General features: G+C 37.3%; 1 protein-coding gene across 1 annotated transcript; it reads left to right on the top strand.

The window, feature by feature from the left end:
• Positions 1 to 52: 52 nt before the first annotated feature.
• On the top strand, positions 53 to 483 carry LOC108675930 (basic salivary proline-rich protein 4-like; the record flags this gene model as incomplete). The annotated part of the gene is made up of 1 exon (XM_018163983.1): positions 53 to 483. A coding segment is annotated over one exon (431 nt), but the record flags the coding sequence as incomplete, so codon positions are not given.
• Between the last annotated feature and the right edge of the window lie 16527 nt (positions 484 to 17010).

Here is a 17010-nt window from a genome sequence, read left to right as displayed (position 1 = left end):
ACCAAACTGGGACGGACGACAGAGACCCAACGTCGGCCACCTTCCCTCCCAGCGAAGGCGGCCGCAGAGCCAAGTCGTGGAGACCACCAAACTGGGACGGACGACAGAGACCCAACGTCGGCCACCTTCCCTCCCAGCGAAGGCGGCCGCAGAGCCAAGTCTTGGAGACAACCATACTGGGACGGACGACAGAGACCCAACGTCAGCCACCTTCCCTCCCAGCGAAGGCGGCCGCAGAGCCAAGTCGTGGAGACAACCAAACTGGGACGGACGACAGAGACCCAACGTCGGCCACCTTCTCTCCCAGCGAAGGCGGCCGCAGAGCCAAGCCGTGGAGACAACCAAACTGGGACGGACGACAGAGACCCAACGTCGGCCACCTTCCCTCCCAGCGAAGGCGGCCGCAGAGCCAAGTCGTGGAGACAACCAAACTGGGACGGACGACAGAGACCCAACGTCGGCCACCTTCGCAACCCTGANTAGCTTGGATGTCATAGCTTGGATGTCATAGCTTGGATGTCATAGCTTGGATGTCATAGCTTGGATGTCATAGCTTGGATGTCATAGCTTGGATGTCATAGCTTGGTTGTCATAGCTTGGATGTCATAGCTTGGATGTCATAGCTTGGATGCCATGGCTTGCGACAAATTTCCATTCGGGACCGGTTCCTGGTGTCGTTTCTGTCAGCAGCAAGCACTGGAGGAAGAGATAAATATTTCTACATAAATGTTTAAATCTTCTAATCCTCGAAAAATTAGTGTTCGTGCATCGCGCTGCTTCCTACATTTATTCAAGTCAATAATTTAACTAAAGACTATAACTTTAACAGACGTCTGCCGCTGTGTGCGTCATAAGATTTTCAAATTCGTGTTCAATTTTCTGTGGCAGAAAATCGATTAGTCTCAATAAAAGTCAGTTGCTTCATACTGAAGTTAATGTCAATCTCACATGAGTTACCAGTTGACAATAATAAAATTACTATGCACCAAAACAAAAAGAATTAAAAATGTAGTCTGCGTTCCTAACCGTTAGGTGGATTACCGACCCTCCGTGCGTTGTCTGGAATGAGCAATGCCACGTCACTAGCAGTCTAGCACTACCTAACTAGTTGAACACTTTACGTGTTCTAGCAACTAATTTTATGCACCGAACACAAGAAAGCAACTATATGAAGTAAGAACCGTAAAGCACGGACGAAGTTCTGTCACCAATGTCGTTTGCACCAATGAATAAAATTTCTTCGAACAGTTGTGACTCGTGAGCCTGAGGTCATTGGAGAGAAAGCCAGCCATGACACTCGTGCAGCGATGAGTCATGCTTTTTACGTGCTAATAAAACCATCATAATTCACTGGATGAAAATGAATTTTGTTCAACACCTTGACAGAAAAAGTAGCGATAACATACTCGGATGCAAGGTATCTTTCTTACCTCTGTTAAAATGACCATTTTCCATCACAAATCTAAACACAGCTCACAAATAGACATCAGCCACACTGTCACGCGGTACACTGGCGAGTGGCGACTGCCGACTGGTTGGAAGTTGTTAGTTCGCTGTCCACGGCCCTGCCGCTGTTGGTGCTGCAGCTGCAACAAAGCGCTGTAGTGCGTTCGGGCGAAATTTTAGGCTTTGTTACACGTTTAGAATAAGGAACGTGATTTATGTCGCAATAAGTCGTAACATTTATTCGCCCGTTATCGCTATCATATTTTTTAGAATTCAATGTCAGACTACATTAGGAATTTTGTCAACCGTACCACAATATTATCTTCGCCTGTATATATTTCAATTTTGCAGACCTTGTTTGGACAACAGAAGATAACTTGTAATCTACAATGCCTGTCACCAGGCAGTGCACAGCCATAACTATATCAAGTAATTCCATTTCAACATCATAGTAAACTGAATATTAATACAAACCTGTTGGCCCAGAATGCAAATTCGAAGGTTCATCTATTGCTGGTTCTGCCAATTACATATCAGTTATTTATCTTATGATACGACTTTGCAATTTTCTCATGGAGCTAAAGGGATTTATTTTTGCTGCCACGTACTCTATCAAGTTTGTCAATGATTTTTGTAACGTACGTAACGGACTTACTAGTTGCGTACCACGAAAGCTAAAAAAATTGTAAAGTCAATTCGAATTTTGTTCCATGGTATGAATTAACAAACAAACGTACTCGTGAACATACATCGACGCCATATGAGCGGGAGCATTCCATATGCATTCCATAAATAATTCCCCTCCTAAATACGATACACGGAATGCTGTTCTGGCTAATTATTTCCAATTCACAGACATTAAGATTAATTATGTAAACTTTGTACTACAGTTGCCACTGTTATCGTGAACGAAATTTTTGACCCATGTTGATCGTAAAACGAGAGAATTTTCTAACATTTTCGCGATATCAGTTAGTTGGACTATTTATTATTTAATGATTGCTATATCATTCATTTGGGAATCATCCTTTTTGTATTAGACATGAGTAATTAAAGCCAAAAGCTCAGTGAAACTTCACTAAAGCATTACCTGACATTCCGTTGTTGTTCTTAGGCGCAGCCTCAACAATGACAAAAACTCCTCCCTGGCTCAAGATAAACATCCTGCCTTTCCGCCCCACTTTGCAACCCATTTCAGACTTTCAAATTCCTTCTCCAGAGCTGCGGCAATACAGCATTCTATCGCTCAATTTCCTTACTGGTAAATTATCTTCTGGCTGTGCGTTACAAAATTAAACGCATTGATAAGTTCTTAAACTGCCAGAATGTAATGGTGGATCGCACGATTTTGTATAAATCATTCAAAGAAATTAATTAATATGTACTATTTGTGCGAATTATTCGGAAGTATGGTCATTAATTATGATATTGAAAAGAAGGAATACTTGTATTTCTCTGCAAAATTTATCGTAATTCAAGTTAAAAACCCACATTATTTGGAATTCAAAATATTTTCTATATAGTTTCTACTATGGGTAACAAAAATAAAAATATTCGCCACTAACATCTCGAACTTTCCAAGCAACTTGTATGCAACTTGGATGCAATCTACAGTTTCTCAGAGTGAGTGAATGACGTCTGAAATTTAAAAATGTTTAGGTTCTGAATAAAATAAAAAACTTCTGAACGATTAGAGCGATATTTAACGTTTTTTGCAAAGGTTAATCATCATGAGTAGATGCATATTTTCCTTTTCAATATTCAGGTGACTCATTTGAAATAGATGATACGATATATCACTGAATACATCAAAAATATAATTAAATAATTCGTGTCCACAAAAATAAGAAGTGGTTCCATTTTAATATTTTAATCCGCACTAAAATTGGCGACGACGTGATAAGTGATGTATTGGAATAGACGAAAATGTATTTGCGTAAAATATGAACAAGGTTACCTTTTTTAGTGTTTAAATTTACTCTACACTGTTGACTTGATTTGAATATCCTTCCTATTCTTGCTTGTTGACATCCAATTTTGTTGAGCATCGCGTTAAAGCGGCCACAGACAGCTCGGTATAATTATTTGTTTTTAGTCTAACCTAAAATGATGCATATCAAAGAAAATGAAACCCGCCAAATGTGAGGAAAACTAAAGTATTTTTGTGACTCCACAGGACGACTGAAAGTTATCAAGTGGAAATTGAGTTTCTGACTTGCGCCTTGTTCTGCTGATCTATAAATTAAACAAATTTTCATGTAAACTTGCTTTGTGATGTTAGGCAAGGAGGCTCCGTTTGAAAATAAACTGCGAGCATGCATCATCTGGTAAGGAGCACACTTATGGCTGTTACCAGAGCTGGGCAGCGCTACTTTGAAATGCTACATGCTCTAAAATCTAAATGTAGCGGGCGCTACCGCTACCGCTACACCCACTAGATTGTAGCGAGCGCTACCGCTACCGCTACACCCACTAGATTGTAGCGAGCGCTACCGCTATCGCTACAGTAAAATGCAGCGCCGCTACATTAGCCGCTACAATGGCCAAAATTATTGGAAATCTCTAAATATTTATTGTTCTGCTATTGGGATTTACTCATAAACATTTAATGATAATAAATCATTTTCAAAACATTTCAATGCAACTTTATTGCAATTACCCTAACCAATGATTCCCAAAGTGGACGATATCGCCCCCTAGGGGTGGTGGAAAGATTTTGGGGGCGATAAATAAGAAGAGGGCGGTAGGGGGGGGCGGTAGTCTGAAGTCAATGTCAGATGTTCGAACGTTTGTTTGACGATTTGTACACAACACGTGCAGCACATGACTCCCAGCGATGATTTTTTTCACCCAGATCTGTTTTTTAACCTCTTCTGGCTTTACGTCTCGGACAAATGAATGGCCGGACTCGAGACCGGTCTCACGGCCAATTTCCAAATTCTATGATCAAGGAATATCTCACAAACTAATGAACTTAACTCGATGAATCTTTGTACACGTTTTCATTAGGACCTAACGATAATGTTTTACTCGTGAAAATTGTTTGAATTTTGCCATTCTTATATGGAAATACGGGCCGAAATAAACAATGGTCAAGTAATTTTTTCCAAAATACTGAACAGATTCGAACGAAATTTTAAATTTACAGTCCTAACTACCGAACGGTAATGTTTCGCTCGTGAAAATTTTTTCGATCGTGCCTTCGTTCGCGAGTATTTTTATTTCACTTTCATTCGTGATATGAACAGCACTACGTGCTTAAATTCGCAGTAATCAAGACATTTTTTCGAAACTTCTGAACAGATTTGAACGAAAGTTAGTATTTAAATACCTAACCTCAGCAACGGTGATGTTTACAATTTTTTCGTTTTGCCTTCGTTTGCGAGTTATACGGCTATACGTATAAGGCTCTTGGTTAAACCGGCCGGTAGAAAACCCAGTCGTTCCTCCAATATCTGTATAGCTCGCGAACGAAAGAAAAATAGAAAAATCGTCACGAGCTAAACAAATTCGTTGAGAAGTTAGGTATTTATTTACAAAGGTTCCTTGAAATCTGTTCTGTAGTTTAAATAAATTTTTTGATCGCAACGAATTACCCGGCGATGCGGGCCGAATATAAGGAAGTGTGAAATCAAGGATGACAGTGAAATGAAAAAAAAACTCGCAAACGAAGGTAATATAGAAAAATTTTATAAGCTAAAAAATCACCGTTTGGTACTTAGGAATGTATTTTCAAAATTTCGTTCAAATCTGTTCAATAGTTTGGAAGAAATTCTTTGATCACTGCCAATTTCGGCTTTTTTCGCAATATACGCGAAACTCACGAATGAAGGTGAAATGAAAAAAAATACGAGCTAAACATCACCGTTAGATTCTGATGAATACGTGTTCCAAGTTTCATAGAGCTGCGTTCATTAGTTTGGGAGATATTACTTGATAATTGAATTTGGAGATTGGTCGTGAGACCGGCGACGAGTCCGGCCGTAAATTCGCCCGCGACGTCCTAAGTTTCTATAGTGCTGAAACAGTTAAAACAGCTGAAAACATATTATTCACTAAATGTGGTTATATGTATTTGTGAAATACACATTTGTGTTTAACCTTTATCTTTTAAAATTGCAGCGTACTAAATTTCAAGAAAGAGGCGTATGTCTGTGGGGGGGCGCTAGAAATTCACTAGGAAGCCAAAGGGGGCGCCAGCCTGAAAAAGTTTGGGAACCACTGGCCTACACACTAAATAAACTACATCGTTACGCTATGAATGTTCATACTGTAGCTGCGCAGTTCCGCAGTCATTTGTGTAAACCAGTGATCCGCTGATTACTTGCGGACTGGGTCGGACTTAGTACGGGTTTTTCTTTTGTAACCGGACCGCGTAGCAGAGTGGTTGTCCCGTTCTGTCGTTGTCAGAGTTGGTGTTTCCGGTTTTGAGTGGCGGGTAAGGCTATGGACAGAGAGTCTCCCTTTATGCTGCCTATGGTTTCGGATGCCTATAGTGTTCGTGTGAAACAGTCGTGTTCGAATTGGTTAACCGAAAATGCCTAAACCTATTCTTTGATCGTGTTTAGCTTGTCTTAGTGAGTTTTGCTTATTTCGTGCATTGAATTATTACAGGTGGTGTGGGTACTACTAAACTTGGTATCTATCTTCTGGTGAAGCAATTGTTGAAACAGCGGGGAAGATAACAACCGATACCAGCGGCGCTTAATAAGTTTTAGTGACCGGCAGCGCTTGTGGAGTACTGCACCTATAGGAACCCTACCTGAATGAGCTACATCTTTTGGAGAGTTCAGACGCCAATGAAGCGATCTGATTGTCATTGATTTGCCACCATTCATCGGCGGCAGAAAAATCCCTGGGTAGTTGGACCCGGTGCCCATAAACTGCGAGTTGTGGAAATTCCGAGGAGGCATACAAGTGATCTGAGTCTCAGCATCCATCAAAGAGTTTGGAGACTCCAAGCGTGTCACAGCGGTCGCGGCCGCCAATTCGTTTAGTTTGTTTAATTAAGCTGTTTGTATTTGGATGTGTGGGGCCCCGAATCCTTATCAGGGTGGTTCCTTGTAGTTGGGAAGGTTTTTACTTATATGTGTGCATTGTATAGTAGATAGGGTATATGGGTTGTTATATATTTGGGTTATTCTAGTTCCACTGGGTTTTATTACCACGTAAGAGTGGGAACTTGTGTAATAAAAATTTAAGAACCAGTTTTTAGAATTTCCTTTTTTTTACTTTACCTAATTTTTTAAGTTTCCTCACTATCAAGTCCGAAATAGGCGGCGATAGCTAATATATGTTGTTGATCTCCCGCAACAATACGACCGAATTCAGTTATACATTCCCTCCTCAAAATATATAACTATAACTAGCGTATGTGTTAGTAAAATATCATAACTTAGTGTGTCAGCGACTTGCCCGCCTTATATTCATAGATTTTACTCAAGTAATATAGCTTCAATTATAATATCTACTACAACTTATTTACTGACAGCGACGTGCCTACCTATATTCATAGATTTTACAAAAGTAATACAGCTTCAATTGTAATAACTACTGCGATTTGTAGTCATACGGTTTTGAGTCATCAATTGACTTTCAACTTGACTATTGTTGATGATTTCTTGAGACTAGAGAGCCGAAGAGACAAAATTATCGTTCAGGATGAATATCCGATAATTTATAGCTTGCCATCGAATCTTTTTTTCGGAATATAAAGAATAAACAGCATCTTAGCAATTTATTCATTCACCCATTCCTCCTTACATTCACCCTTTCCTCCCCCTCCCCCAATCCTCCTCTCCGCCGTTATACGCTGCCAGACGTGCGGGCGCGCTGCCGTCTCCTGCCGTCCCGAGTTTACACGCCGTTCGGCCCATGGCTCAGTTTGGACTTCTAGCGTCCGTGAATGAGTGTTAATTCAACCCTCTTATTGTTCATGACGAATGAACCATTGCAAGGCGCTTAATTCTTGCCTTATTCTTTTGTACGAGTATGTTATATATATTATGTTCGATGTGTAGTAGTTCGGATACAATAATATCCAGGCAATATTGATTAGATTAGTTGCAGCTGCGTATATGTTATAATACTCTGGATACGTTATCGAATGTTCTAAGGTCAAGGTACCTGCAGTTTGAGCACAGTCATAGTCCTTACTGCGTACCTGTTTCTGGAACTGCATCGGCTTTACAGGGAACAAGAATTACAGAACAGCTTCTATTGCTCCATTTACTTACTACAAAGGTAATCCCTCCACGGATTTTCATAATTAAATATTTTCCATTATTAAACTATTTCCATACATTTCAACCAAGACATGATGAATGGCACCATTCTCTTTGAATCATGAACTCAAATCAAGAAATATATAATGCAATAGTTGATTAATAGTTAATTTATAGTTAATTAATATATATTTAATTATAGTTAATTAATAGTTAATTTATGATGCAATAGTTAATTATTTCCATACTACTAGAAGAAAATTATAAAATTCCGCCATAAAATTGATTTAATTAATGATAAACACTGATATCATATGAAGTTTAAGAGATTCTTGTATCAATTTTATGATGGATAACAAAAATAAAAATTTTGTTCACCGACATATCATCGAAACTTCCCAAGCAAGCTGTAATGCAATCCAGTTTCTAGGAGTGAGTAAATGACGCCTGAAATGTTAGAATGTCCACGTTTATATAAAATATACTGAACTAATAAAGCGATATTTAGCGTTTTTCTAAAGATAATCACAGGAGGTGAAACATATTTTTAAATTTTTCCTACTCAAATGACTCATTTGAGGAAAATGACTCGATTTATTTTTGCGAATTTAGTGTCACTTTAGAGAAGACATTTTTTGTGTCACCTTAGAGAAGAAATGAATCCATTTTACTCTACTCGGAAATTGGCAACGATGCAATAAATGATCAGTGTTGGTATAGCCGAAAATTTATTTGTGTGTAATAAAAAAAAGCCTTATTATTTTTAAGTGTTTCAATTTGCTCTACACCCTTGACTTAGTTCCAATATTGAAATTTCTAGTCTTTCCTATTCTCGTCTGTTAACATCCTATTTTGTTGTGCTTCACGTTACAAGCTGAAACAGATTGTTCTGTATAATTATTTGTTTATAGTCCAACTTAAAATGTTAGCCGTGAAGAGAATAGAAAACAAGTCATTGGAGGAGGACTCAATTATTTTTGTGATTCCACTCGATGACCGAAAGTTATCAAGTGGAAATTGAGTTTCTGACTTGCGCCTTGTTCTGCTGATCTATAAATTAAACAAATTTTCATGTAAACTTGCTTTGTGATGGTTAGGCAAGGAGGCTCCGTTTGAAAATAAACTGCGAGCTCGCATCATCTGGTAAGGAGCACACTTTGGTTGTTACTCAGGCTTTTTAACTCTCAAGATCAACGGTATTTCATACATAAATCAGCAGAAAATTCATGTCTTAAATCATATTAACATTAAATCAAGGTATTTTTCCCCCAAGAAAAGCATTCAAAGTCAATCTTTCAAGAAACTTAAAACGCGCGATGACCGAAGCCTGTATGCAGGCGGTACGTCGTTGGCAGTTATGTGGCGCTGTTAGATTGATCTTGATCTTGCATCAAGATGATCTTGCATCAAATTAACATTAAATGAAGGTATTTTTCCATAAGGAAGGCATTCAAAGTCAATCTTTCAAGAAACTAAAAACACGCGATGATTGAAGCCAGCAAGCCTGTATGGAGGCGGTGCGTCGTTGGCAGTTATGTGGCGCTGTTGGGTGGCAAAGCTTGCGACTGCTGGTCCAGAATAGGTTATCTTCACTGCAGTTAATGTATATAAAATATAATGCTCTCCGTTATGTTAACAGTACATTACGGGTATAAATGCGCTCTATTAAACATTTCCTTCAATCTAGTGTGATTATCGGTGTGCGCTTTGTAAAATACCTTCTTTAATCTAGTGTGGTGATCGGTTCTATATCGCGTATGTATATGCGTTAGTAAAAGACCTTCAGCCCTAAGTGTGGTTGGTCGCTGGTCAACCTAGCATTATTTGGTTCACTTTCTATTGTTTGAACCTGCGATCAACACAAGTTATACCAGCTGTATAACTCGGCGCTGCTCCCGATATTTAATTTCTGAGATGCGATAATTCATTTATTGACGATTTAACCTTTATCGCTGTTTCAGGTTTTGTTCTGAACGAACGGAAAGAATCAGTTATCAGAGTAGATTCACATTTGAACCTAATAAATTATAATAAGGAATCCTGCAAACCCGGTTTTGATATTTGAACGACAACTTTACAAGACTTTTGAATTATTAGGAACATGTATGAACGAAAATTAGATTAAATTGCATTTATTCACTATATCCCCCATTTTGCAATACTTTAGAACAATTCTTCGTGTTTTGTCTACAACCTGAACCATAATTTGCAACTTATTCAAACCTGATACGACAGATACAGCGAATGACTCGCTATAATATTTCTCTTCCTCACTCTTCACTTCTCCACTCTAATGTCCCAGCACAACCTCCCCCTTTGAAAACAAAGGAAATTGACAGAAATACATTATTTTTTGAAGGAGGAAACGTTTTCTCATATAAAAAAATGTATATATTTTTTACTATTATCATTGCATTCAAATTTTTGGTAAATTTGAGATTCAAGTAATCAAGTGATCTTGAAATTTACCCCGTCTCTCATTCCCACCTGAATGAAACAATATTATATTAATTCCTCAATATTATATTTATACCTCCCTTCCCATTCCCAAGCGAATGTCCCACACTGAAATTCCTCTCGCCTCCTCAAATTCCCACTAGAATTCACGAACAAATTTTTCTTAGCCTAAGCTTGAAGCCTCCACGACTCAAAAATATCCTTCAAATGAACAAGTAGTCAATAAATGTTGCATGCGCCCTAATTTACTGACCACATCACAGTGAGGGGCTGGATTAAAGTCTTGGACAATACGGTCGTCATTCATACTAGCATTAAATCATCACGAAAACTTGCAGTTAGCTACTCTTCTTAACTCGAGGATATTTGCTCGTGCGAGCATCAAAAAGTTTTTTTTAACATCTATTACTGATAACACTGAATTACAGGAACTGAGATGAGGCCCTCTCATATATCGAAAAAGTTTATGGTAAATTTACTAAAAAATACAAATTTCACGCGTAAATTAACCATATAATGAAATATTGATACTTTTCAAATGAACAAAATAAATAATATCATGCACAATGGAATTTTCCCATGAAACTTTCACAAATTCATATTTGAATCGAATTATTTGACATTTACAAATGATAGGGCTATCTAATGTAGAAATAGAGGTACCATCATTCGCTCGTATCATAAGTCTATTACTTTGCAAAGATCTGTCGACAGTTAGAGTTGAAAATTGATAAAATGTTCATTTATTTTCGTAAACATTTTTTGAACGTTGAACAGCCATTGCCTGGGGCAGAGTATATAAGAAGTATATATTTTTCTGTATTCCTAAAATGTTTGTACTAGCCATTGCCTGGAGCAGAGTATATAAGAAGTATATATTTTTCTGTATTCCTAAAATGTTTGTGCGCTGACGGAGGAAGACTCAACATGGCCTGCGGTTGCCAGAGAGGATGCAGCTGCTCTGCTTGCTTTTACTTCTTTTTATTCCTATCTGTATAATTAATTTAAACAATTATTAATCATCTTTATTCCAGTTATAATTAAATATTACTCAGCTAATGTGCTCATGGTTCTAAGAACTCATATGCTTCAGTTTGCCCTAACTATTCATTTATGAGTAACATTATAATATAAATTTACTATGAATAGTTACTATGTCAACAAGGCAAAAATTATATTGAACTACTTACGCGCACAGCGCGAATTTTATTCATCATTCAATTAAGATCAAATTTAGCTAGGAAATTAGAATTTTAATTTTATTTGTATTAATACGTTTACCTTGGGCACACGGGTCAGGGCAAGAGTTACCTGTATTGCGTGGCATATGCAAAAAAGCAATGCTGGCTCAGCGCGAGCCTCCCGTTGCGTTCCTTGTCTTCGTTTCTATTTTATTCACGAAAGCTATGCTTTTCAACGAATTCACGGCTGTAGAAGAAAAGGTAATAAATATATATGCCCCACTTTATTTGTTATAGTGAATGGCTTTTAGAATGTATTAATAATTGAAGTTTTGAGTAGGGGGCGCGGTTGATGTGCACTGGATCAGAGATCAGGGGGGGCAACCCAAACTATCCGCTGCATAACCCGGCGGTGATCGCCATGGATTGTACCTGAGATTTGCAGACAAATTCTCAAGCCCATAATGAAACAGCTTTAACTATTTATTAAATATTTTAATGGATGAAAACATTCGTATCACCTGCAAATTGATATTGACACGCTTCGACCGAGTCTCAATGCCATTCTTTTCGGTCGAATGTTGTATCCTAAGTTATATTTCGTGTACAGACTCGTACGAGCCGCATAAATTAATTAGGATTTTATTCATTCATTATTAATAATTGGTCATAGGGATCTGGTGACCCATGGTCATTTTGGAAGTATTATTTCTTAGGTTTCAATATTAACGGAACTCATGATTTCTTTCTCAATACTGATTAAATATAATGCATGAATCAAAATTATCGGAAATATAACTTCGTGAAATGAATAGTAGTTTTGAAACAGTTCAACATTATTCACCAGTATTATGTACAATATAGTTTATTAATATTCAACGGTAACGCAAGGAAAATTTTTTAGCTGTTCTCACGTAACCAGAATCGCTCCCCAGGCGCACCGTATACCAAATCGCTTAAATAACAGAGAATGATAAGCCAATGGTACAATTGACTTAGCTTATGGATAACTCCTCATGATTAAAATGTTTATTCAAGTTATAAAACATTCACAAGTGAAAGCTTAGCCCAGGTCTTAACTTGCTTTACATTTCTAAATAAAAATTATTACATTTCTAAATAAAGACATTTGATCGTAAATTTCGTGTCAAAGGAGCATACAAACTCCAAACGTTAATAATAATTATGATAAAGAGGCTTCCAAATTATTTGGGAAATTTTAGTTAAAAAAACGTTTCGTGGAGAAACTCAAGTATATGCGAGGCAAGAATTTGATGACCTAAGGAAAGGCATGGAACTTTAAGTTCAGAATTGTGCTTCATATCGCTATTCCAGTCTTTGAGTTTAACACGCATGAATCATTGCGTGATTTGTAATTGAAAGGCGGTATATTTTATGGGAAAACAACGAACGTTCCATCATGAATAAGTAAATCAATTACTTCCAGTTACGATACTTACTTCATGCCAATAGAAATGTCCTCATCAGTAATGAAAACAATACTTTTGCCCGTGAATTGCATAATTTTAAAAGCTCCTTGCAGTATTAGGAGAATAAATTCTCTTGAAATCATTGTTTATGAAGTCACTGGATGCTACACGCGTCAGGCGCTGCAGGTCGGGCGCAGTTATGCGTTGCTGTTGAACAGCGCAGCCTCGCGTAGCTGTGATACCGACCGAGCTTGACCATAATAATAATGAATAAATGAAATAAATGAAAAAAACTTTTGAATTATTTCACATTTGTAGATGTTATATATATTTATATATTGTTTTATAATATATATTGTATTAAAGCTATATGGATGTTACTTAAGGGGACCTTCTACCCTAAAACCGAGGTAGCCTATAACTCCTACAGTTATTGTCCGATCATCATGAAACTTCACATACATACGTAAAATGTAAAAATAATAACATTTTACTTCTTTGAGTTTTTCGAAAAAATTGATAGAAAACGTGATATTCATAGAAAACGGACAAATAACGGGTACTATAGAAAATCTATCTCCCCCCACAAATATCGTCCGACAATATCGAGACACATATCATTAGATTCGTAAAGACCATACCTATCAACCAACCCATCACTTTTTTCATTTTTGGATCAGAGATCAGGGGGGGCAACCCAAACTATCCGCTGCATAACCCGGCGGTGATCGCCATGGATTGTACCTGAGATTTGCAGACAAATTCTCACGCCGATTATGCAACAGCTTCAACTATTTATGCAGGATTTTATTGGATGAAAACATTTGTCACCTAGCTGCTAAATAATTTCGACACGATCCGACAGATTGTCTATGCGTCAGATCTCGGTCTTACATTTAAAACCTATCTCGTATATCGACTCGCAGGAGTCTGAAAAATTGTTTTACAACGTTAGAAAAATAATATTTATTCAAGTCACTTACTATATCCATCTGACTATACATAATCGTTAGTTGAATGTGATTTTTTAGGTTTAGATAATGAATTGATAAGCCCAGGCCGCACATTTTGCCTTAGGATTTGCCTTAGTTCTTATAACGATAGATTTATTTATACTACCGAATTATAATTATATGCTATATTATATATTATATGTACAATTGTATAAAGGCATAGATATCAACAAGACAAGTCTGGTCTTAAAACCTATAAGATTTACTTGCCTCAAAACCTTGCAATTGTCTTAAATCCTATGATGTGATGTTGTTTATTAATTTTGTGGGAAATTTCCCACAGTTACTTAGTTTGTTAATTTCTTTTACTTTGTTTCATTAGAATAAGATTATTGTTGCGTTCAATCTAGGGTAAGTTTATTGTTAGGGAGTTTAATTCAGGGCCGGGATTCCGAAGTCAGGAGTTAGAACTGGGACTCCGCGGCATTAAGACCTTTTTTGTGAACCTACAAACTACCTGTCGTCAGCCGCCGCTACATCATCAGCAATTTTCAACCCTAAGTCTAATCATCTTCCTAGAACTGTGATTTGTCTATTCCTTGGTTTGCGTGCCCGATTTTCTTTCATTTTGTTAAGTTCGCTTAAGTCTATGCTTAATTTTCGTGTGAGATGCTTCAGACTTCAATTAGCTTATTTATTCAAATTTAATTGTTACCTTGAGTTGACGAGGCTCTAACTAAAGCTCTGTCGTGGAGTTTATGCCAAGTCGCTTTAACTTTAATCTTACTTCAAACCATCCAATCTTCAACTTTACTAACTGTCTTTCCGTCTGAAGCATCCTCCTTCTGCTGATTTCTTCTTTTTTTCTTAAATTCAACTCTTCCCTAAGAGTGCGTTAGCACACTGAGCGGCAATATTATCTCAGGTGATTACATTTTATTTGCCACCAACTAATTTGAATTCACTGCTTTCCGCTCTTGCTAATGTTACGCATTTATTTTTACTATAATGAAAATTTACGAAAAATACATTCTTGACAGTATGAACTACAAGCTGGTGTGTAGCTGGTGGTGACTCGGCCGCTTCCATGTCAACTTTTGCAGCAGTTCGTCTCTAAACGCGGTTCCAGCCCTCATATCAAATTGATTTACCAAATTGATGAAGAGAATCCGTTCCTCGGCTGCGAGAATGCAGGCCCTCAAGAACTCTATTCAAGTCAATTCTCTTGCCAATAAAAGTTTCTAACATCACTGCCTATAATTTAATAACGATTGTATGAAACTAGTCATAATTTATTATTTTTATTTTTTCGTCTAATTGACACGTGGGTCTCTAGTCTACCGTTTATGCTCCAGTGGCAACAGCGCCACATAACTGCGACAAATAGGAGTGACGACTGCACAGCATGTCACAGTATTTATTGCATTAGTTATTACATGGATTAATTAACTGCAATCTAAATTTCTAGGCTGAACGAGGAGTAATCATGACACTGTTTATTACATTTGTCGCATGCAATTAACTCGTAGGTGTAAATTTTTCAGGAAATTGAAAGCAATGTAAAAATTTAACTCTTAGTCGGATCAGTTTTCATACACTCACGGAGACGATATATCAGCAGCTGAAGAAATAAATCCTATCGTTTACGAACTGGCCGACGAGCAAAAATTGTACGGAGAAATGAAGCGAAAAATTTCAAGACTAAATCATTAATCTTCGCCGCTAAACCTGCGCATGTAGCTTCGAACCAAAGTTCTGGGCACACAATCCAAGAAGGCATTATCATACAGAGCAAATTTAAGAACACATTGTCAATCCTGCGATAATAATAATAATTAGTATTGCAATAAGCAGTACTAATAATCTTCAACATTAAATGCTGTACACTGGTGGTTGTTGCTCATAACTTCTGCAATTTAGTCTCAAAAAGTTTACTTGCAGCAATTGTAACAATCAGTGCAAGAGGTTGCAATTGAGATCAGTGGTAAACTACATACTCAGATATCAACTAGACACATCAGGATAATCTCAATCTACAAGAATATGAATATTCAAGTACAAAACTGCAACACTGACCAGCCTAAAGCCATTCAATCAAACTTTTCTATACTTTAATGACAGTTTCTGTTGCTGATAAGAGCCAAATAGGAGAGTTGTTTGTTCATCGTTCAGAATTATATTTTTAAATTCTAAATCAAATGTCGATGAAACATCTTTTTGAAACTTTACTTGAATTTTCGCTGCTTACTTTCCTATATGGGTAAGTATTTTATTTTTATCGCAATTTTCTGTCTACTATATCTGCTAGCGCCGATTGAAAAGACATTAAAATAGACACGCTGAACGAGTAGTCATTAGAACGAATATTCAATCGAAATAGAACGAATAGTCATTAGTTCCTTGTTGTTTCCCAACAATTCTACAAGCTAAAAAAATGGACCCTAAAACTAAAACCAATTTGCCATATATATAAGAAAAGGGTTTAAGTTAAATGGGTAAAGTAAAAAGTAATTTTGGTCAGATATGATCAGGGAGAACAAGCATCCTTGTCGGAGCGGAGCAACAGCGTCCCATAACCTGCGGCCGCCCAATCAGGTCTCCGTCCACCGCTCCTGAAATACCCGAAAATTTACTTTGAGATCGAACGTTAACATTAAATTTTACACTTTTTCATTGTTATATATTACTTCGTGCTGCATTGAATATGATAAATATTATTCCTGATAAATATTATTAAATATCGAATGATCCAAAAACTTGATTATAATTTCTTCTAAAAGAAGGTTGGTTGCAATGGAGCGAGCGCGTCGATCAGTCAGTCGGTCACATGGAACACAAGTGGCAACAGCGCCGCATAGCTGCGACCAACAAACATCGATTGGTAGAAATGAATGTAGAGTTAGATTCCTAGCTTGTACAGCGATTTATTTACAATAATACTTAAATATGCAATTTATTGGTAGAAAATTCTTTGCCGGATTCATTACCCATGACTTTATTGCTCGTTGAGGTGGACGGTTTCCGATGAACTTGGGCCGTTCCATTGAGCGAGTGCGTTCTCGTATTTACCGATAACTTCTTATCAATATTATACTTCCAAATTCTAATCGGATATGAACAATTGAATCTAATTTTATAATCTACTGTTATAACGATACGTGTTGAATCTTGAATTGCTATGCAGGATCTACCCGACCTCAGTTCGCAATTCCGGTGTTCACAACGAGTTAAACTCTTTTGCTGTGATCTGACTCCAAAAGATCTTGTTATAATAATTAGTCAGTCGTCAATGATACAAAACTGATTTACACTAATTATT

This window comes from Hyalella azteca, unplaced genomic scaffold, assembly GCF_000764305.2.
Source record: "Hyalella azteca isolate HAZT.00-mixed unplaced genomic scaffold, Hazt_2.0.2 contig3453, whole genome shotgun sequence".
NCBI classification, from domain to species: Eukaryota; Metazoa; Arthropoda; class Malacostraca; order Amphipoda; family Hyalellidae; genus Hyalella; species Hyalella azteca.
This window is presented reverse-complemented; position numbering and strand designations above follow the sequence as displayed.